Source organism: Temnothorax longispinosus, chromosome 11 (assembly GCF_030848805.1).
Source record: "Temnothorax longispinosus isolate EJ_2023e chromosome 11, Tlon_JGU_v1, whole genome shotgun sequence".
Lineage (NCBI taxonomy): Eukaryota > Metazoa > Arthropoda > Insecta > Hymenoptera > Formicidae > Temnothorax > Temnothorax longispinosus.
In genome coordinates, this window is record NC_092368.1 from 16954891 (window position 1) to 16976325 (window position 21435).

The window sequence follows — 21435 nt, forward strand, 5'->3', positions numbered from 1 at the left end:
TGCATATGATGAACGCAATCGAGGACAGCAGACGCTCACAAGCGAAGAAGCATTTTCCTTATTATACTATGTGCGATGCTTTCTTAGCCGGAATCGTGTTGATACCTCATATGGCCAAGAATGTCGTCGCATGGCACGCGGACATCGAATTGACCGGCAATAGAACTCGGGGCCAAGTTGTTCTCGATCATCTGTTGTCGAACAAACCGAATGTGAATTTGATACACGGTTTTGATTCGGAGATTTTTAAGAAAATTTTACTGGATGCAGTGAACACGATTCGTGATTAACGGTGACTATCATTCTGTGAAATGTAACTGTCATCGGTGAATAAAAGGATATAAAAGCGAATATACTGTTTCTATCTTGTGTCTGATTTATTATTTGATTATTATTGAATTAATAGGTTTAAGTTTCCAAATTGTTAATTTTTGCATTAGAAATAAATTAAACTTTTTGTATAATTTTCATATAACATTTAAATATTAATTTTTTCTTTTTAATTAACAGGGACTACAGGGAGTAATAACAAAGGACATGTATAGATGAGAAGAGACTAGAGAATTTATTTTCAAGATCACGTTAAAGAAAACGATATGGATTTAATGGCTCTTGTACCTGATTTTACAACGGCACCACGTATCCAGGTATGCGATCATCATCCAGGAGAAATGCCAAGAAGACAGATTTTTATTCTAATTTCATACTCACTCATTAATATTTACTTGTATGTAGTATTCGAAACTTGTCCAAGTATTAAAATTAGTTTTCGAAATATGTATATATATATATACTATATTGCATATTACAATATATTGCAATTAATTTATTTTATTTCGAATTGCATTTTAAAATATAAATATATCGCTTTTATGTAAATATCTTTCTTTTTCCTAGATAGAAAATTAGGTGAGAGCGCGGTTTTTAATCAGAGTCGGAACGTGTGTATTCCAACTCTCACTTAACTTTCTTCTACCTGATTATTTTAGAAAAAAGATAAAATTATGAAAGCATAGGTATTTCGAAGTGTTATTCAAAATAAAATAATGTAAATAATTCTTTTCTAATAATTGTTATCGCGTGTCTTTAAAAAAATTTGTTACATAATTAAAAAAAATGTTAATTGTAAAGGAATTGTAAAGGTTTTATATCTTTACATGGACTGGAATAAAAGAATATTTTGGAGATGTCTACAAAAATTGTAATCATTAAATATTAAAGTAATTAAGCGAATATTGTATAGCGTGAGCCGCGCGTGGAGCATGTTTGTGAGATGCCGCCGAAGGAGGATTTATTGCTGAAGATAATCCCCGAAAGTTCTTCTTGGTCGAGGCTACGGCGTTGGTTTCTTAGTACACGGATAGCGTCGCGAAAACATCCGTTGACGCTATACTGCCTGAAGAGTACCCAGGCGATCGATTACGAAATCAGTCGACACCTCAAGTCCCATCCCTACATGATCCATCCCTTCAGTTCTTTCAGGTCAGTTGCGTGTTCTTTCCACAAAAAATTACGGACTGAATTAAATAATGAATCAGCTAGATCTATTTCTATCTCGAAACAAAATTAAACCGCCATAATTTCTTATATAGAATATGTTGGGAGTCTGTGATGACGCTGTTTATCGTAGCGGCTCTGTTGGCCACTCCAGTCTTCCTCGCATTTTATTTTGACGAATATGAAAAATGGTATATCTTTAACCTTGCGATCGACGCTGTATTTATGTGTGACATTGTGATTTGGTTCTTTACCGGTTATTATGATTCTAATACACATTTGATAGTTCTGGACCCGAGAATCGTGGCGAGGTAGGAATGCAATAGAACACACTTGGTTTTAATCAGTAAGATCAGTCTGCAATGGAGAAACTTATAGTTTCCAAATTGTCTTGAATCCATTTTTAAATAAAAGAATGGAGATTATGTTGCAAAGCTTTCCTCATATAGAAATCATGTGTTGGACTCAATAATTTAATTCTGCGAACTTAAGTCCATATATATATATTTTTAAGTTTACTATGGATTCCGAAATCTCTATAGCTCTTATAGCTTTAAGTGACTCCTTTGATCTCCGTTCTTTTTAAAACGCGGATTTGAGAGTTTATTTGGAAAAATGAGAGTTCTTCAAGGATTTATAAGGCGATGATCATCGTAGCAAGTATCTACGGGGTTTCTTCGTTGTGGACATGTTATCAGTACTACCATTGGAATTTCTCATCGTGCTCTTCGAGTCGATGTGGTACTTGGCATCGTTGAACCTGTTGAAGATACTGTGGATTCGAACCGTCATCACTTATTCACGCAGACTCTATTACGTCAGGATTCGTATCCAATTGTAGCTCACTGCGTAATGGAATTCGAAATCTTGCTCACTTGAATGTTAAACCTGAAAATTTCAGGTATATCGAGTTAATTTCCATCTGTACAAGGTAGCGAAGATAAGCGTCATCATCGTCGTATGTGTCCACTGGGCCGCTTGCCTGGAGTATTATTTGCCGTTAGCGGTCGCCAAGATAGTCGAGCAAAATGACGCGTTAGTAATCGACAGAATTTACGCATTATGCTCCAAATGGAAAATTTAAACACTTACATCTTATGTTAGCAAAATAATAGCTTATATATATTTTTTTTGCCTTGTTTCGTTTTCTCCTTTTATTTTACTATTCATATGTGTTAGTTTCTATTTTTTTAAATCGTTCCTGTTGTTTATATAACACATCTAATGTGTATCAAAGGGATGTTTTCCTCCCGCAATAATCAAATAAAATGCGCGACTAAAAGTATAATAAAAGAACAAAAAATTTGTAGATCATGGATTATTCGATCGTCTTACATGATGAAAAGGAGAACAAAACTTGCGATCTATCTAACATGTGTTAACAGAGCTGTTATCGCCCTGATCGGATCCACGCATTATTTGCACGTCAGCGCCCCAGAGGATATTATATATAATCTAATTCTTTCTGTCCTCGGAATGCTTGGATTTATTTATCTGCTGGGTACGTTTATCACGCTTAATTGGACCAATTTATAAAGTTTTTCAAAATTAAATATTAATTTAAGTGAAAAATTATATCAATTTAAATACTAATTAATTTAACAAAATACTATAGACATATTTGGATGTCAGAACAAGATTTGAAATATTGATTTTTATTTTTATGTTACAATCTTGATAAAAATTTCCTATCTCTTTCATACATAATCTTCAGCGTGACTTTATCCTACCCTTGTACGATGTATCCGAAATCATGTCTCTTTTACTTTAATTTTCGCAATCTTTCTCGTTACGAACTTGTTTTAGCCTAAGATTAAGTACTGTGGTTTCACTAATCGATAAGTTTTTCTTCTCAAAACGGTTATGCAGCGCGACTCTCGCAGTTAATGATGACGTTTCATTCCACCCGCAAAAGACATTTGAAATTAATCCAGCAGCTACAACAGTATATGAGGTACAAGGAATTGCCATATTCATTGCAGCAACGATTGCTGGCCTACTACAATTACCGCAACAAAAAAGGATTCGAGAGGGACAAGATTATTATCAACCACGTATCGCCCTACTTGCGAGAAGTACGTGGTACCTTGAAAAATTTCCCGAGAAATTTATTCCTGAAGAATACAAAAGTGGGACCTCTTATGCGATTACATACCAATGCTTCTGCCAATGATTGTAAAATTATTGCAAAACCATGACCGGAAATCATTTAGTCCGCTGTCGCGTTTTGAACGTCGCTCATGAATTTTCTTTATTACTTCATAAAAAAGATAAATGATACACGAATGATATACGATTTTTCTGAAATTATATATGTTCTTGTAGAATTGAATCCTTTATCGTTCCAGAAGCTTCTTTTACACAAGTATCGCCGATTGATGAATACCGTGGAGCTGTTTGGATACCTGCCGCAAACAGTGGTGACACAATTGATCGGCGCCGTGCGCTCTGAGATTTTTATGCCAAACGACGCGCTGGTCAAAGCCAGTACACGCGGCGATGCTTTGTACTTCGTCGCCTCCGGCACCGTGGCCGTCTACAACAATGTGGGGAAAGAGGTGAAAGATTTATCTGTCTCGAATTGGATTTCAAACTGTTCAACTGATCAACTGATCAACTTTGACGTTTCCGCAGATTTGCCACTTGGAGGACGGGGCATATTTCGGTGAGCTGGCCCTGTTGATGGAGGATGAGCGCTGGATCGCGAGCGTCGTTGCCGCGGAGAATTGCGAGGTTTACGTATTATCGCGCGGCGACTTTCAATACGCTCTGACGCCGTATCCCGATCTCCTTGCACATTTGCAAAAGGTCGCATTGGCGCGTCCGGAGCAGACGCCGCTGCTCGAGAAGGCCCACGAACTGGACTCGCCAACAATCATGTCCGGGAACGTCAATATCAGCAGCATAAAAGTCAAAAGGAGGGACTAAGCTGTCGACGCGAACGTCGTGAAAGCGTTATAACTTGGCTTTATTATTATATTAATTGCGTTCATTTTTATAACTTTTCAATAATTTCATTTATTTTACTACTAATTGCGTACAACGGCAGCATTTTTATTATTGCTACGGGAAACAGCCTACTGAGAGTTAATTATTTATTTAACAATTAAAACTTGAGCAAAATATTATCAAACTCTTTTCGCTGTTGTAACAAATCAACAATCAACAATAATCGCTCGGCACTGAAATGAGAAATCTCATTAGTTTTTTAACCGTTAACGGATAGCAGACCTCGAAGGTTTACGGCGCGAGGACTGCATTTAATTTTTCGACCATAAAAACAAGTTTTATGTTATCCCCTTTATATGGATTATCTCCGACCTGATCAGAAGCGGCGAATCTTTCGTTTTTGTGGGTTCCTGTACGACTGCTGGTACACAGACATGAGCCGCCAGTGCTCGGGGTAATCGGCATCCCGACAGCCGCTCACCACGCTGAATGGCGGTGCCAAAGTGTCAATGCAGAAGGCGCGTCTCGCGAACGGGGTTCTCGGCCGCGGCACCGTCATCCTCATCGGTGGTAATCCATTCCTGCGCGCCACATCGTCGCCCGTCGTCGACCAGCGTTTTTCCTCGAGACCGAGGGCGGCACCCACCGCAGACCGGATCAGTCTCGGATCTCTTCTTCGCCGCTCGAATTCCGTTTCCGTTTCGCCCGCGCCGTCGCGACAGGCCACGCATTTGCGTTCGGTGATGCGCGGCACAGAATTCGACCTCGATGGCTTCTCACATCGCCGTTCACCACGGAGTTCTACGATCAAATTTATTATTGTTATTTAATTTCTCGCTTGAAACATGTGTAAAATGCTTTCCTACAAGCATCACAGTAACAAAATATATATAAATAATATATTATGAATTATAATAAATTAATACATAAATTCAACATTAGCAACAATGTTAAAAAGAGAAATATATTTCTTTAATTTAGATAATCAATGATTACGTAATATAATATAGTAGTTCAATTTATAATGAATACGATTAATAATTAATAATTTAGTTTTATAGGAAGTTAATTGTGTAATTAAATTACAATATAAAGATAAATTATAGGTAAATCAACAGAAAGTGCATATACGTAAAGGATAATTTTCTAAAGAGCAAATAAAGTATTACTTGAATCGACTAACCGCAATTGAACATTCTCTTCCTCCAAAACTGTCCGAGAATGCTCGATTACGATCGATCGATTCACTCGCCGTTTAAGTTCTTTCTTTTCCGTGTTACATATATTATTTCTCACCGTTGCAGGCACGATCGCAGCAGCATTGATTCCTCCTCGAGTCTGTCTCCGCCTGGTCCCGCCTCGCACAACTGCACTTGTCCTTCTCCCCGCTACAAGACAGAAGCTCGCGATTTTTCGGCACCGACGTGTGCTGGATCATGGCAAAGATCGCCGGGGCCGTGCCGCCCTCGGAACCGTCGATATGCGTCGGTCTTCGCGGCTCGTACACCGGGTCTCTCGGCGTCTCCCAGCAGATTGCCAGGTCCATTCGGGTTTCCGGTTTCTTGCAGCCGAGCGCGGGTCCGAACAAGCGGTTCTCCATCCTCGTTGCCGTGGGGTTCGCACGATCCGGATTCCACTTTGCGTCCCGTTCGCCGCTGGGTGAACAAACGCGACATCCTTTCCTGAAGACGGAATCGTCCACTCGATCTGGAAGCGGCTGGTGCTGCAGGTTCTCCGCGTGCAATCTCTTCGCCAGGGCAAATTTGTCAACGCAGGAAGTGATCTCTGGAGCGAAAGAAGGTTCTTTTATATTAATATTAGAATTACGTTAAAAGAATCACAAATAGGAATACTTGTCTGATATATAACTATTTAATTCTTTATGAATTAATTCCATTTAATTGTAATAACTCTAAGCATTGCCATTCAAACAAATCCCGAGCGTTTTGGTCTTTCTACTTCGGACTGTCTTTTCAGGAGATGAGATCTCAGGAGAAAAAGAAGAAAAGAAAAAAAGTCTTATACGTCACCATTCTTCGGTTCGTCTTCCTCGGAGGTCATATGGAACTTGAGACATTCAGGTGTATGTCTTCTCGGAGAGAAGGTCGTCCGCTTTTCCGAGGCGTGCTCGGATCGGCAACGTTTGCGGGGGTCGTCGCTCTTACGGACGATCGATTTAGCGCGACAGCGAGCGCAACACTCGTGCGATTCCATATTCACTCGCCGATCCACTACTTTATCTTTTACATAACGGACACGCGATTCATTATTATTAATGAGCAGTTGGGAGGGACAGAGGCGCGTCCCCGAGACACATCTTCCAGCGGGAGTAGCTCGGAGGGAGGCTCGACAGGAATCGCCGTTGCCACTTACCGTTGTTCTCCATTTTTGGACACTATCCGGAGAATACCTGAGCACCACCATAGGAATGCCTCGATCACGGGATGCTTTACTCCCACTCTCTCGACGCCGGTTTCCCTGACGACATGATAATTCGATAGCAAGTTCGCTATAGTTACTACCGAATACTTGCATATTTCTACTTATTATTATCCTTATCATTGTTGTCAATTAGAGAATAATAATTATATCATCCTATTAGTATCCCATAACGGGATTTATGGACAAGAGGCATGATTGAGAGAATGCTTTAAATCCATTTGTTCCGACGCGCGAGGAACGAATGGGATTGCGAGAGTAATTGAAGGAATGATTTCGGAGATTTCAGCTTCATTTCATGGGACCCACACGCGTGTTCGAAATCTATTAACTCTTGTCTATTCATCACGCATCCTACGCCCGCGCATGAATTCACGTCACGTAAATGTAACGCGGAAAATCGAGAGGCTCTGGGGAAACACCGATGACGCCTTCTCGATCGAAATTACGTATTTCTAGAATCTAGATCGATGCGAAATGTTGATCACCCTGTGTACTTGCAGACCGAGGATGTGGAAATGCAAAACATCTCATGAATATTATGAATATCATTATCACGCGACGCATATTTTGCAAAAAAGCGCTTCTTGCTTAATTATATAGGCACGATTAAAACGGGAGAGGGAATGAAGGACAGACGCGGACGACGTGTTTGTATTTATAGCAGCGAATCTGTGAATGCCTGGATCATTGCCATTCTCCCTTCCACTTCGGAAGAAAACCTTGAAGCGCGACTCGAAATCGCCAGCACATAGCTAATACATAAGTACACGCGACAGTCGTAAACTAATGCTCGTCCGATTCTCTTCCGTTTCTCTATAACTCTATATTACTGATAAAATATTAGTGATGCCACGAAGTAGGATAAACAGCGAGGTGCTACGATTAAATGTCAAGTAAGTATTTTGCTGAAAATTTGAAAATAACTCGGTTACGTTAAATCGTTCTTTCCTTATACCCTCTTTCAAGGAAGAACGATTTTAACGTATGTATGTATGTATACATAATGTATTATTTGTTATTATAATGAATTATAATTGAAATTACAGCATTCAACACTTTGATAATAACAAAAATATAGCAAGAGTTAACAATTAGAAATATTAATACACTTGTTCCTTTCTTTCAGGATCAAGATTGCATTCGTTAATATGAAAAACAACTCGTCCAATCATCCCATTAGTTAATCCTAAGTTAGTAAATCAGAGAGACTGGAACTTACAAAAAGATTCCAAAAGGAGATAAGAAGAATTCGCCGCGAGTGTTAATAGCTCGCCGGACGGACTGAGCGTGCGTAGCTTTAATTACGGCAACGATCGTACGTTTTCCCAACGCGACACGAAACGGCTGGGGCCCATTGGGGAAACCACGCGGCCATGATAAACGTCGTAGCGGCGATCGTGACGTGAGGAAGGATGAATCAGTTGCGGCCCGCGGCAGCGAGACCACTAAGTAAATCGTCGGAGAACGTCGAGCTACTCGTGCCGGACAGTCCGCATCGCGAATCCTTTGTTCGTTCCGTGAAGACGGAGAGGACACCTGCTCCTAGGTCTTTTTAATTACGGTGAGTGAGTAATATAATACTGAAAATAAAAGAATAACAAACTTTGTAAAATTTGACTGCTAAAGGGTGAACGAGTGACCATGTTCGATTACGTACTTTAAAATACTTGTTGAGCGATCAATGGTAACGGAAAAAAGAATAGAAGCGGTAAAGTATAATTACAAAGGATGTAATTACAAAGAATGCAAGCTAAAAGAGGAAAAACTTGTTGGATTTAAAAAACATGCGGATTTTATATGACAATCAGTCGCGATTAATGGTAACAGATGTCAGAGATAAATGTGGTAGTGCGATACAACGCGTGAAACGTTCAATCGATTTGAGGTCCATTTGCGGACTTTCGATCGCGATAACAAAGGTATTCTCAGATACATATAGAACGGTATATATTGCTCTTTCGAGCAATAATAAAGCGAATGAACGAAATATGAAAATGTGCACGCTATTCCATAGGTAATCTTATCAACCGGGGTCTCCTGCGGTTCACCAACATGAACGGAAGCAAGAAGCCGGACGGGGATGAGATACTGTATCTGGACGAAGTCCACGACGAAGCGTTGAGACCCCTGACATCTACTAACTCGGAGGTAGCAGTTCCGTCCATTGGTCTGCGCGCCGACTTCGTTTCGAAGACCGATGGAGATCTCGCGGACAATTCGCGATCCCGGAGGCCGTCGTTCGTTGAAACGGAGATCGACGAACATGATGAGAAGCTGGGTAAAAAGCCGGTGCCGCCGATCGGCTTCGACAACAGAAACGGACCGGAATTTCTCTCGGAACCACAATCCGGCTGGGCCAGCACAATCTTTCCATCGCCTGCGACAGTGCAGGTCATTACTCCTGACGTGAACGTCTACCAGCACAAAAAGACTCTGGCCCAAGGTATGATGGATCTGGCGTTGTTGTCCGCAAACGCGAATCAGATGCGCTACGTTCTCCAGACGGACGGCCGGCACCCGTACTTCTATCCGTCGCTCGTCATGATTAGCATGAGTCTGTTCCTGCAAATCGCCGTAGGCATTGGTCTTATATGGAACAGCGTCTACAACGTCAAGGAGCACGAACAAATGTGCAAGGCAAACAAGGCCAACAACTGGACGGTCATCGGCATCTTCCTCGTCACGATACTCAACGTCTTCATCTCGTCGTTCGGCGTTGTCGATCAAACAGTTACCGTCACAACATAACAATTTCTTATTTCTCTTTTTGCTTTTGATGCGCTCTCTCCCCCCCCCTCTCTCTCTCTTAACGATACGCAAAGTGAATGACCAGATAAAAATATCTCCGTTGTTTTTTAAGTAATACCAACACACAAGTTTAATTTAATTGCATATAGAACCTTTATAACGTGTTTCTGTTCGGTATTCTATTATCTTAATGCATATTAATCATCAGATACCGAATTCGATACCAAAAAAGATTTTAAAATGTTATTTTTACTTTCAGGATTTCTCATTGCAATCATATTGCTTTATGTAAGAAGCGAGAAGTCACGTCAATCTTACACACGTGCTTCTTTAAATATTTTCTCATCGCTAGCATGAAAAACGACGAAGATATTTTCGATTCTTAAGTGGCTCATTCTACACCCTATACGCTTACATCATTGTAAATTATATTCATTTATTTATGTGTTACATTATAGTAATAATTTTTTTATTTCAAAATAATAATAAGTAATGAAATGTTTACTGCAATAATAAATAATTCTTTTTTACGTGATATTATGCATTTGTAAAATAATAATATAAAATGAGAATATATAATAACATATTGTTAAACGCGAACGACAGATGGTATCAACTTCAACATTCCCTTCAACTCGTCGGCCACGTGCTTTTTGTTTCGTTGGAAATTTTCCTTTTCGCGATCCTGGCGCTCATTCAAATCGTCCAACCAGCTCTGGGCCTCCGCGTTATTACATTGACTTCTGTGCGCGCGAGACGGGCAATTGAAGGCCGAGTTTCTGGAATCACCATCGTCCACTGTCTTCTCGGATGTAAAAATTCCAAGTTTGTCTCTAATTACGTGACGTAACAGCGAGCTGAACGCGACGAGTTCCCGCATACAGATTACTCTTGGATTCGATTCCATAGATCTTTTGTGCTCCTGAATCACTGTAGCCTGCAATGCACATCGTTGCAGTCATGTCGCAATTAATATAACGTTGCCAAAAGCTTTGTGGTTCACTATATGTATAAAAATAAGTCTATTCCTCAGATACTCGCGTCGAGTTAATTTGATCCAGACAATTTTTTTCTGTTTTTCTATCATAAAGAAAATTGGAAAAGATTATTACAAATATTTTTTTGTGTTCAGGAGATAATTGATATTTTCAACAATAGCAAATTTTTCTGCAAATCGATTTAAAGCAAGTGTGCAAATGTGGAAGTAAAATAAATGGAAATAAATATTTTTGCATTGTTTCTTTCTTTACCAAATAAGTGATGAATAATGCAATTTTTCCTCACTTTCTTATATTTTATTAGAGAAAGAATAAAACAATTTACATCACGATTAATGCGAAGAACTTGTTTTCTGTCTCTCAATATAACTTGAGACAAATCTCTTCTGTCAAAATTCTCTCTTTCTTTCTCTCTTACTCTCTATGAAGTTCTTCCAGGAAATCTTTATATTGTTTAATGAATGCTTCTCGAGTGTCTGCGATTGCGATATCTGAGATAAGTTTATAACGGAATCGGGAATATATATAGTTTTGAATATAGAACCCCCCGCTTCGTAATTAAGATAAATAAATTATAATATATATATATATATATAAAATAGATGTATATTATATAATCTATTGTGATGTCGAAAATAAGTTTGTATCGCGAAGACGAAGAATCTATGTTTTCTATCCATTTCATTTGGATTTGGAAGATTTATTTATCTTTAATTACGAAGCGGGGGGTTCTATATTCAGAACTATATATATTCCCGATTCCGTTATAAACTTATCTCAGATATCGCAATCGCAGACACTATATACATATATATATAGAAAGAGAGAGAAAAAAAGAGCTTTCGGGAAAACTCGACGCGAGGTACCCGCGTGACTGTTCACTTTACGTCTGACATCTTTCAAGATTTACCATCCATTCGAAGAATATATGCCGCTTTTGCAACCACTTGGCGCGCATGTCGAGCAGGATCCCGACCTCGCGGAATTCTCGCAACAATCGCCGATCCTTCTCGAAGCTCGCGCCTCCTCCATCATTGAGGACGCGCGTCCTCGCGAGGCGTTTCGTCAACGCTAATTCGGATACGCTCAAATGTGGCAGACCACTCACGTCGAGGCTCGCCGCGTGCACTTTGGATATCAACTTAGCCCGCTCGCAGGCCACGTCACTGATCTCTCGCAAGTTTAGATTTACCGTGGCGTTTAGGTGCAGGATACTGCCGAATTCGGCGCTCGTTGATAACGGCCGATCGATCGTTACGGTACGTAACGACGGAGACTGAGTAGAACGATGAACGATCGAAAACAAAAGTAGAATGTAAAAAATATGTTGATGATCAGACAAATATGATTTTATTTGAGGGAAGTAAAATAAGAACGCTCGAATGTGCATGCACGATGGTAGTACAGTTAATGGTAGATTCAGATCAAGCTAGCAAAGTGAACGAACGAGCACGAACGAACATTTACGAAGGACGACTGAAGCATGCGTTTTTCCTTCAATACACGAATAAATAAATAAAGGAAAAAACGCGCGGAAAAATAACAAGTTATACGAACTGATTTTCTTCAGCTGTACCGCAAAAAATCCCGAAATTTTATTCTACCTTTAATCCGCTATTTTCCATTTCCATCTATCCAGCTTAAAAAATAGATTTATACTCATAATCGTATTTATGCTAAAAATTTCGATACTAACTTTCGGGGGATCTTCGCGGGAGCATTCAGCACCCAAGACCCCATCGGCTAGTTTCGCTCGAAGAATGGCAGTCAGAACGTCCTGCGTTCCCAATAACCAAGCTAAAGTTATCAACGCGTCCCTGTTGCGTTCGCCGTCTTGCGACAAGCCGTAAAACTCGATCACCGGGTACTGCAAGAAGGCGAGGTGCAACTTGACCGCCGTCGACGCGTCTGGAATTAAAAAGTATTTTACAAACCGTTTCATACAAGTTTAAATCTATTTTTTTTTCTACAAAGCACCAATATAAAAGATTGTATAAGTAATTGAAAATATTTTTCTTTCATTGAAATATCTATTTAATATTTTTATTAACTTTGCGTGATGTTTTTCGACAAGCGCGTGTATAGGTAACACCCTCTTTTCTGAAAAAGCACTATGACTATACCCTATATGTGCTACGCTAAATTAAGAGATCGCATATCTCTTCTTTCTTAAACGCCGACAATAAGAGCACGTTTACTCCTTAATTATAGCAATTATGTAAACATACATATATATATATACACTATATACAGTGTACTTAATCGCAGCACAGACTTTTTGTAACGTGAAAACTAAATAACGTGCATGTTTCTCGTAAAAAGCGAGCAACCCGAACCGCGGATCTCGAGGACGATCTACAGTGCACGCAGGATGCAAATCAGTTGAAACGAACCGTAATCTCGGAAATCTACGTCGCCTCGCTTCTCTCCCGCGGCGTGATAGCTCAGCACGCGCAGGGTATTCCACAGAGTCTCGGCCTACGCACAAAACACGATCTCGCTTGTCAAATTCGTCAGATTAGGTTAGGTTAGGTTAGTGGGAGCGCATTCGAATCTCCGACACCGCTCCGTAGTCCGTAGTCGGTTACTCACGACACTCTCGTCCGGAACGTTACGTTTGGCCAGCCTCAGGTGCTCGGGCGTTAAACCTACGTTTATCAACGAATTAAGGTATCCACATAACGCTGACAACGCGTCTCTCGCGTCGGACATGACGCCGTCTCGCTCAGCCGTCTGCCGTTTGCCGCCACTACTCCGCCAGTCGCCAGTCGCCGAGTCGCCGCGAGAAAAGACCCGCGCCGCGCCGCGCGCGATCGTTAAGGCCGGTCGAAGATCCAAGTAATGTTGCTTTTACTTCTCACTTCAATAAAATAGAATTTGCTTCGATTAAATTAAGATACAAATATGAAAAAAAGAATGAAAAAGGAAAAACTGTTGCATCTTGCCCCGCACTTGGGCACGCCCAAGGGGGACAAGGACAAGGGTCCCCCGGCTCCCCTACCGTCGCGTCGCGGTCGTCGCGTCGTCGCGGATGCGATGGAGACGGAAAAAATGTTTGGTCCCGATAAGTATGTGCGTCTCGCTTTTCCGCGTCACGGTTCGCGCGGTCAGTCGTCAGTGGTCAATCGCGCCGCGCGCGCGGTCAGTCCTATTACTCCTTCCCCGTTGCTCCTTCATCGTTCCTCTCCGGTCTCCGGTCTCCCTTCCCCGGGGCCCGGACTGCCCGGAGCGGCCGGAGCCAGCGCGCCGGCCGCCGGAAGCGAGCAAGCGAGTCAGCTTTATCTCCGTCTCTCTTTCTCGCCTGTCGCCTATATTCGCGGCGGAGGCGTTCTGCGTTCTTCGAGGATTTCGAGAGAGTTAGTCGAGTTGTAGCAGTATACTGCTACAACTGACCGATCAGTCACCGAAGAGTCACGAAGAGTCAGTCGGTCAGTCAGTCAGTGGAGTGCGGGCTACGAGCTGCGAGCTGCGAGCTGCGAGCGGTCGCATTTACTCGCACTTCGCACTGCGGATCGTCGTCAATCGTCGAGTGGCGTGGCTCGCGGGAATCTTCATCCGTTGTCCAAGTCTGCGGCGCGCTTTTGAGATGACATCGAGCGCTCTTCTCTCCAAGTGGATCGTATACCTGGCGCTCGTTCTGGTGAGGGGTGTCATCTGTCATCAGGGTCACCAGTGTCACCATGCAAATACGACTGCAACCTTGCGATTGCATTCAAAATTAATCCTGGATTTAGCCCTTTATAGGAAATTAGCCCGCCGACCATTCATCTACTCTACTTGTACTTGGACGAACGTGCATTTATTTATTCGCATACATTTCTATTTGCCTTTCTCCGAGAATTCTTACATCGTTACTCACTGGATGTTTACTCCAGTTTTACTCCAGGTTTACTCGATGCATGGGATTTAGACGCGTGCGGCGCGTGGAAGCCGTGCAAGTCGCATCGTCGCAAGTCGCATGCCATGTCGGTTGAAAGACGCAGAAACGTGTTCCGCGTATCCGCGGATAACACGATATACAATACATATATGCGCACTAAAAGCGAGTGGACAACTTTATTGCGGAGTTTAATATATATCACCCATGTGGTTACATTATCTCTGTCTCAATCCTATCGCGGACGCGGCGGAATAACCGATCAGTTTTTAAGAATAATTATAATATATAACGACAATCGGACATTTCGAAGCCGACGCGTGCGTTGTCGTCTTGTCGCCTGCCTTCAGAAAATTCCTTCCCTTCTTCCTCTATTCGATACAAATATTTGTTTCTAAATTCTTCTCTCGTGTCTCTTCTCACGGATTATATTATCAGTCATTGAGTCATCCACATTTCATTTTTATCTCACGCGAGCTCCTTTCTTCCTAGAACATAAAGTGTTTTACGTTTTTTTCCATTTACTAATCTGACAAGGCTTCCCAACAATGTGCACATTTAAATAACACGTTTCGGAAGCGTCGTGAGTTGTGTGAGTTGTGAGTTGTTGCGACTTGCGAGTTGTGACACACATATGTATCGAATGCACGGCAGTGCGATAATAAAGCGATGACAGGTGGCTGCAGCCACCTGGATATCGCGGTGACCCGCTTCGCTGGTGGGAGGAATCCAATCGCGAATCAAGATGCAAATACATCGCGAAACTGCGTTACGATATAGTTTTCCACATTTAGAACCGACGGCGCTCTCTCTCTCTCGCGTGCATCGCGATTTTCGCGGAATTCCCCTTTCGTAAACAGATATCCGCCGGTGATCGATTGTCCAAATGTTTTCGACGGAATTTCTAGTCCACGGCCCGCGCGGAGATTCCCTCGCATTACATAATCTCGTTCGCGCATGTAACAGGATCGCATGCCGCCTCTCAGCCTTGGTATAGAATACAAATAAAATGATTTATCTATCTCTTATCGCCCTCGCGAACACGCTCGCGCGCAACGCGATTCACATCGCCGGGACGGGTCTTCCCAAGCGTGCACGCCGCGCGCACGCGCTAGCGCGCGCGGACTTCGCGGAAAATGGCTTATTTTTAGAGAAGGAAAAGTCCCCGACTCTGTGTTTACTCCTTTTTCGTTCGGCAGGTGTACCAGACGGCGCGACTAGTCCAAGGACATCCTCACGTTTCCTCCTCGACGGTATCGCCGAATGGTTTCGCAAAGGTGTCGTCGCCCGCCGGAAGTTCCTCGGCGCAGGACCCGCCGTTTACGATTTTAAAATTGATCGAGGCGGCGTACAAGAACCACGAATTGATACCACCGCAACAGTGGTCGCAGCGGCCCGACGACGGCGACCACGGCGACGACGGCGACGACCGAGGGGTCGGACGAACGCAATGGCGGGACACCTTGGAGCAGCAGGAGTCTTCGAACGACGGAATGACGCAATATAGAAAAAGGACGTTGCTGCAAGGCATGTTTACCTTGTACAAATATCGACTCCGACTCGCGTGATCAATATTCTTTTTCAGTGACCCTCGGGGAAACGAATCAATATTATGTATACCTAATCGTTGGTAATCCGATCGAGACTGGTTAGGTGGTTTTAGACGTTAACGCAATCTAATTGTAACTTGTAACATATCTACATAAAGTGCGTTTTCCTCCGTGAAACGGCAAACGACTTACGAAATACGAAAACGTCAGCGCGCGCGTATAATGAATCTCGTGCGGTGAAAGGAGATTTGTCGCCTATTTCTTATTCGTAATAAATATTGCTGATTTTGAAATGAGGTACGTTTCACTGTTGCAGTGTCGAGCACGACCACGTCGATGCATCGAAACTTGGACGAGATCGTCTTCCCGGACGGTAGAATCCCGACGATGTCGCCGCGAACGGTGTTGCCGGCCGCGACCGCGGCCGCGGCGTTGGCCTGCCGCAAGAGCACGTTCTGCGAAAACGTCGCCGACTACCCTAGGCAACTGGTGAACGCGGCGATAGCGCGGAACGCCAGTTTGAGGTTCTTGGAGACCGTCGATCCGGTTAGAAATCATTTATAGTCTGCCACGAGAGCCTGAGAAAGAGAGAGATTGTTCTCATATCGTCGTATCATCGCGTCGAAATCAATATTTCTTTTATATTCGACTATAATTGTCCAGCTGTGTGTGTGTGTACGTCAACAGAACAAAGAATCGTGAAACCGACGTAATCGCGGCGAGTTACGTAAACTTCCAATACGCGAGACACGCGGAAAACATATTAAAGCACATTCTGCCGACTCTATTGGATAGTTTCCATGGTATTGTAATTTAGTACGACTACACACACAAACGATTACACACAATGAGGGATCGGGAGTTTAAATTAAAATCATTATCATCATCAAATTGTGCCGGTTTTAATTCCCGATATATGCATTTGTTTATTTCATTTACCAAATTTTGCCAAGAGTCTTAATGGATCCGCATACGTCTTTTCAGATGCCCGACATCGAACAAAGGATAGATGCGACGGACGATGTATCGCTTTGCCGATTTCGCGTGAGTTGATTCGGCTTATTTTTTACTATGTATGCTCCTTTAAAGAACTTTTCACGTTCTTTAGATTATCTCTGTATCGTGTAATCTGCAATGAATATTAGTAATATTAGAAATTGAAATATCATTAATCGTCAAATTCGCAGGAACAAGTGGTATATCCGCAGACCGCGCAGAACAAGGAAAAACAATGGTTGTTTATCGTGAATCAGGACGACCTGAAGCAAGGGATACGCATCGAGGTTTGCTTGTAAGAACTTGCATTCCATTTAGAGAACAGTAATATGGAAATGGAAATGGAATCTCTTTATCCGTAATGAGCTGCATCTTTTGATTTCGCAGGAACGACGGTCAGGAGTGCAATATGATCGATGGCTTTGCCGAGGGCTACAAGACCACTTGTAAACAAAAGTTCATCTATCGAGAATTGGCGGCGGTGGGAAACGATGGTAACATCGTCAAGGATCAATTTCGCTTTCCGTCGAGCTGCTGCTGTCACGTCAAGTTCATCGGAGATCCTACCGCCAGGCTGGGACTAAGACTAAACCTGCCAGCCAATCGGACACAATACAACAGACCGAACGTCTTCTCCTCGTCAACGATGTTCCGATAAGAAAGCTATAGGACGAACGAAAAGAGAGCATGAGTGACGGTGCGGCTTTTTTGTCTCATTCGTGCCTATGCGGACGTTCGGGATGCAGTCGTATCTTCGCACGTTAAGATGTTCGACTGGAATGACTGGTTGACCAAACTCTGATTAATTAATCAAATAATTATATCAACCAACTCTATCGTTAACCGTTAACGGTAAAATTATTTTGTGTTTCGTACATGGAAAAAAGTTTAGAGATTAAGAGCAACGAAATATACAGTTGAAAATTTTGCTGTAAACAATTTCGTCGATTAAATTAATTGTCGAGCTTGGTCGGAGTCGCCAGCGGTTTTGGTTACCCTTTTTTTTCTTTCGTCAGAGAGAAATAAAAACTACTTCCTGTCATCGGTCTTTTTCTGCGTTCAGACCTCGCGCCTCATGCTTTCTATTTATATCTATTTATATTGCGTCTACGAATCGCGAAGGACCACCGCCGCGCCGTGCCGAGAGGGCGAAGAAGGAAGTTTGCGCACAAAGAAAGTCGCGGCGATGTTGATTAACGGGAAACGGAACGGAGGTTTCTCCATGAAGGAACTAGGCAGGTTTCATATAAATATCGCCAAAATGCTCTCTTGTATTATTACGCAAACAATATTTGAAAATAGGATAAGAATTACGTGTACAGAATTATATTATCATATGTGATATTATGTGATACGATTACTTATACGCTAATTACTTATCTACGTTGTATTTTCTAAACCTTACCAAGTACGTTTACAAATAAAGCGATACATTCTTCATTCTTGTACATACTTTTTTTCCGTATGGAACGTCAAATCGCCGACAAAAAAAGACGCATGATTTTTAGAATACATGTATAGAATGTGTCAACACTATTTTTTTTAGACGCAACGCGTCTTCAGTCAAAAACATAGAGGTAAACTCATGCAATATGATTATTTCTGGCAGTTTCTCATGGAATGGAAGTCAGAGATTTGTCCGTGTACATAAATTTGTCTTAATTCTCTAAGTGATGATCGTATAAAATGCAATCTTGTCCATATGGAAGAAATGCGCTCGTCTATCGAACGAGTGAGGAACATGGATATTGTAAAGAAAACATCTCACTTGTCCTTCTTCCGCCATATCGTAAAGCTCTCGCTCCGTCTCCGTCGTGTTAAATACCCAGCTGCGACATCGATGAAGCTATCCTCAGCAGGTCTGTGACAGAAAGAGCAAAAACACGTCAACTAACCTAGGTAGCTCTGGCAAAGCGATAAAAGAGAAAAGACAATATTTTGCGTAACAGGTAAGAAGGAATTGTCAGGAATGGAAAAAAAATAATAATAAAGCTGAGACTCTGAAGAAAGAAAAAGAAAAAATATCTGGGGATTGAGACTTGAGGCGTACCTTGGCGCCAAAGTCGCCGTCGAAGCCACTCTTCCTCTGCATTTGCGCCTGGAGGTCAGCCAGCTGCGCGATCGACATGTCGAGGTCGCCGCTGCTGATGTGCGCCGTGTGCCTGAAGTTCGTGGGCACGCCAATCATGCTCCGGTCTATCCTGAGCCTCTGATGCGGCCTACCGCCGGCCCCGTTTCGCCTGTTGTTCCTCGTCGCCCGCGGAGTCAGGCAGCACGTGAAACACTGCACCCAGAGCTCGTTGTTGCCGGCCATCTCTCCTGCGGCACGTATTCTCGCGTATCGTCGTGGAACGAGGGTCGTTCGTCGTTCCCTTCCTTGGGGTTCTAGAGTCGAGCAGCTCGATGAACGACGGTCCTCGACGTTCACAACGGCTCTGCCTCGCGAGCGAGATGAGCGGATTCGTAGCGTTTCAGGTTTCAGGTTAATCTGGGTAAAACCTCGGGGCGACAGAGGTTAGGTCCGCGGACGATGCACGGTGGTGAGAGTCACGAGCTCACGAGTCACGACCGTCTTCAGTCCCTGGTCGCGCCGGTCTCATCCAGTTCCAGTTTCTCGTTTCATCGGCTGACGAGGGTGACGAGCCGAGCAAAACAAACATTTCCGTGGAACGCGCGACTCGTGGCTGCGAAGGTCATCGTTCACTCGTTCCTTGCGAGCGCAAACACCGGAGGACACGCAGGACGCAGCCGCAGCCCGCAGCGACGATAGAAACAAAGGCTCGGTCGCTTCGGTCTTCGGTCTCCGCATTCGCGGACGCGACGTTCGTTCAACGTTCAACGTTCAACCTGACACGAGCGCTGTGCGCTGTCATTTGCGCGGCCGGGCCGGCGCAAGTCGCAACTCGCAACGCGCAACGCGCAACCCGTTTCACACGATCGCTTCGCGATTCGCCACGGTTCCTTTTACTTTACACACATCCGTTCTTCCTTTGTGCTGCACTAAATACGTTATTATACTTTCTGCACTTAAAATGGAATAGTATAATATGACTAGGTGTTGGGGAGAAAAGGAGGAGAGATGAACAGTGCAAAGTTCATCTACTATATACATTTAAATATTTTATACAAAAGATCTTTCAGCTGCGAAGAACAAACTTTCTCACGTGCCCGACAACTACCAGATTTTATAACATTATTCTTGAAGATGTTCTTTTAAGAACGCTTTTTATTTTTTCTTAACAATTTAAACAAAATGCCTATACTGTATATGTAACGCATGTACGTAATATTTCGATAAACCTTTGTCTTTTCTATATCCTGATGAGAAAAAAATTTCTCACATTTTTTATACAAATTGAAACACTTGAAAAATGCTGAGAAATTGTATATCTTATTTCTAGAATTTTTTATACCTATATACGAATTTTAAAATATTCTTAAAAAATTTCTCATTCTGTAAAAAACTTGTAGAAATGTGAATAAATAAAGAATTTTTTTTAGAAATCCTCATAAATTTTAAATATGAAAAAGTCTTAAAAATATTACGAGATATTATATATGAGGCTTTTTTTCAGCGAAGTAGCAATTTTAGATTTCTCTATATCCTGATGAGAAAATAATTTCTCACATTTTTTATACAAATTGAAACATTTGAAAAATGCTGAGAAATTGTATATCTTATTTCTATAGAATTTTTTATACCTATATACGAATTTTAAAATATTCTTAAAAAATTTCTCATTCTGTAAAAAAGTTGCAGAAATCTGAATAAATAATTTTTTTTAGAAATCTTCATAAATTTAAAATATAAAAAATTCTTAAAAATATTACGAGATATACATATATATGAGGCTTTTTTTCAGCAAAGTAGCAATTTAAGATTTCTCCTTTCAAAAGAATTACCTCAATCAACTTTTGGTATTAGAATGCGTTTATCCGTTGATTATTATTAAAGCAAAAGTAGCGATTTTCCGAATCGACCAAGCGTTCTCCTCATTGCACATAATTGTTCGTAATCGCGCGAATTGTAGATCGTGTAAAGTGGGCTTCCGTCTTCCGAGCTCCATATAATCCGTCCTCCTTGTGCTTTATCTCATTATCTAGCTGTGTCCTCCTTGTCCCAATGGAGCGCGGATGTGTTTCGAGTAGCCAAAGTATACTGTTAGAACAAACCAATCTGTACATGATATCCGTTCTAGATTAATATAACATATATTCTTGAGAATCGAGTTTCAGGAGAGAAAGAGAGAGAGAGAGAGAGAGAGAGAGAATTGTGTGATTGCGAGCGTATCCTCGCCGGTTAATAATAAATAAATAAATATACTAGATAAAATAAACATTATTTCAAACATTAAGTAAGCAAAATGTTAGTAGGATG

The 21435-nt window shown here is 41.9% G+C and overlaps 5 protein-coding genes across 6 annotated transcripts; 3 read left to right on the plus strand and 2 right to left on the minus strand.

The window, feature by feature from the left end:
* Positions 1–151: 151 nt before the first annotated feature.
* LOC139821630 (potassium/sodium hyperpolarization-activated cyclic nucleotide-gated channel 1) lies at positions 152–4425 on the plus strand. The gene is made up of 10 exons (XM_071792836.1): positions 152–292; positions 511–647; positions 1244–1482; positions 1593–1808; positions 2155–2314; positions 2399–2532; positions 2808–2998; positions 3367–3572; positions 3846–4055; positions 4132–4425. Exons 2-10 carry the CDS (start codon positions 597–599, stop codon positions 4423–4425), a joined length of 1701 nt encoding a protein of 566 aa, XP_071648937.1. The 5' UTR covers positions 152–292; positions 511–596.
* An 88-nt stretch (positions 4426–4513) lies between these two features.
* LOC139821604 (uncharacterized) lies at positions 4514–13862 on the minus strand. Of its 2 annotated transcripts, XM_071792785.1 has the most exons (7): positions 13636–13784; positions 13227–13494; positions 13028–13112; positions 12331–12542; positions 6477–6924; positions 5743–6231; positions 4514–5247 (listed from the first exon to the last, which is right to left on the minus strand). In XM_071792785.1, the coding sequence occupies exons 2-7, from the start codon at positions 13344–13346 to the stop codon at positions 4823–4825; spliced, it is 1779 nt and encodes a 592-aa protein (XP_071648886.1). In that variant the 5' UTR covers positions 13347–13494; positions 13636–13784; the 3' UTR covers positions 4514–4822. The 2 variants fall into 2 exon arrangements, with proteins under 2 accessions (XP_071648886.1, XP_071648887.1); XM_071792786.1 differs by lacking the exons at positions 4514–5247; positions 5743–6231; positions 6477–6924 and adding exons at positions 10214–10573; positions 11545–11910 and having other exon boundaries at positions 13636–13862.
* On the plus strand, positions 8310–10171 carry LOC139821618 (ninjurin-A). The gene is made up of 2 exons (XM_071792813.1): positions 8310–8449; positions 8903–10171. Exon 2 carries the CDS (start codon positions 8941–8943, stop codon positions 9634–9636), a length of 696 nt encoding a protein of 231 aa, XP_071648914.1. The 5' UTR covers positions 8310–8449; positions 8903–8940; the 3' UTR covers positions 9637–10171.
* A 52-nt stretch (positions 13863–13914) lies between the features above and the next one.
* On the plus strand, positions 13915–18497 carry LOC139821613 (uncharacterized). The gene is made up of 6 exons (XM_071792805.1): positions 13915–14274; positions 15711–16038; positions 16378–16607; positions 17046–17105; positions 17249–17352; positions 17445–18497. Exons 1-6 carry the CDS (start codon positions 14221–14223, stop codon positions 17713–17715), a joined length of 1047 nt encoding a protein of 348 aa, XP_071648906.1. The 5' UTR covers positions 13915–14220; the 3' UTR covers positions 17716–18497.
* On the minus strand, positions 18309–20282 carry Spec2 (CDC42 small effector protein Spec2). The gene is made up of 2 exons (XM_071792833.1): positions 19108–20282; positions 18309–18918 (listed from the first exon to the last, which is right to left on the minus strand). The coding sequence occupies exons 1-2, from the start codon at positions 19369–19371 to the stop codon at positions 18910–18912; spliced, it is 273 nt and encodes a 90-aa protein (XP_071648934.1). The 5' UTR covers positions 19372–20282; the 3' UTR covers positions 18309–18909.
* Between the last annotated feature and the right edge of the window lie 1153 nt (positions 20283–21435).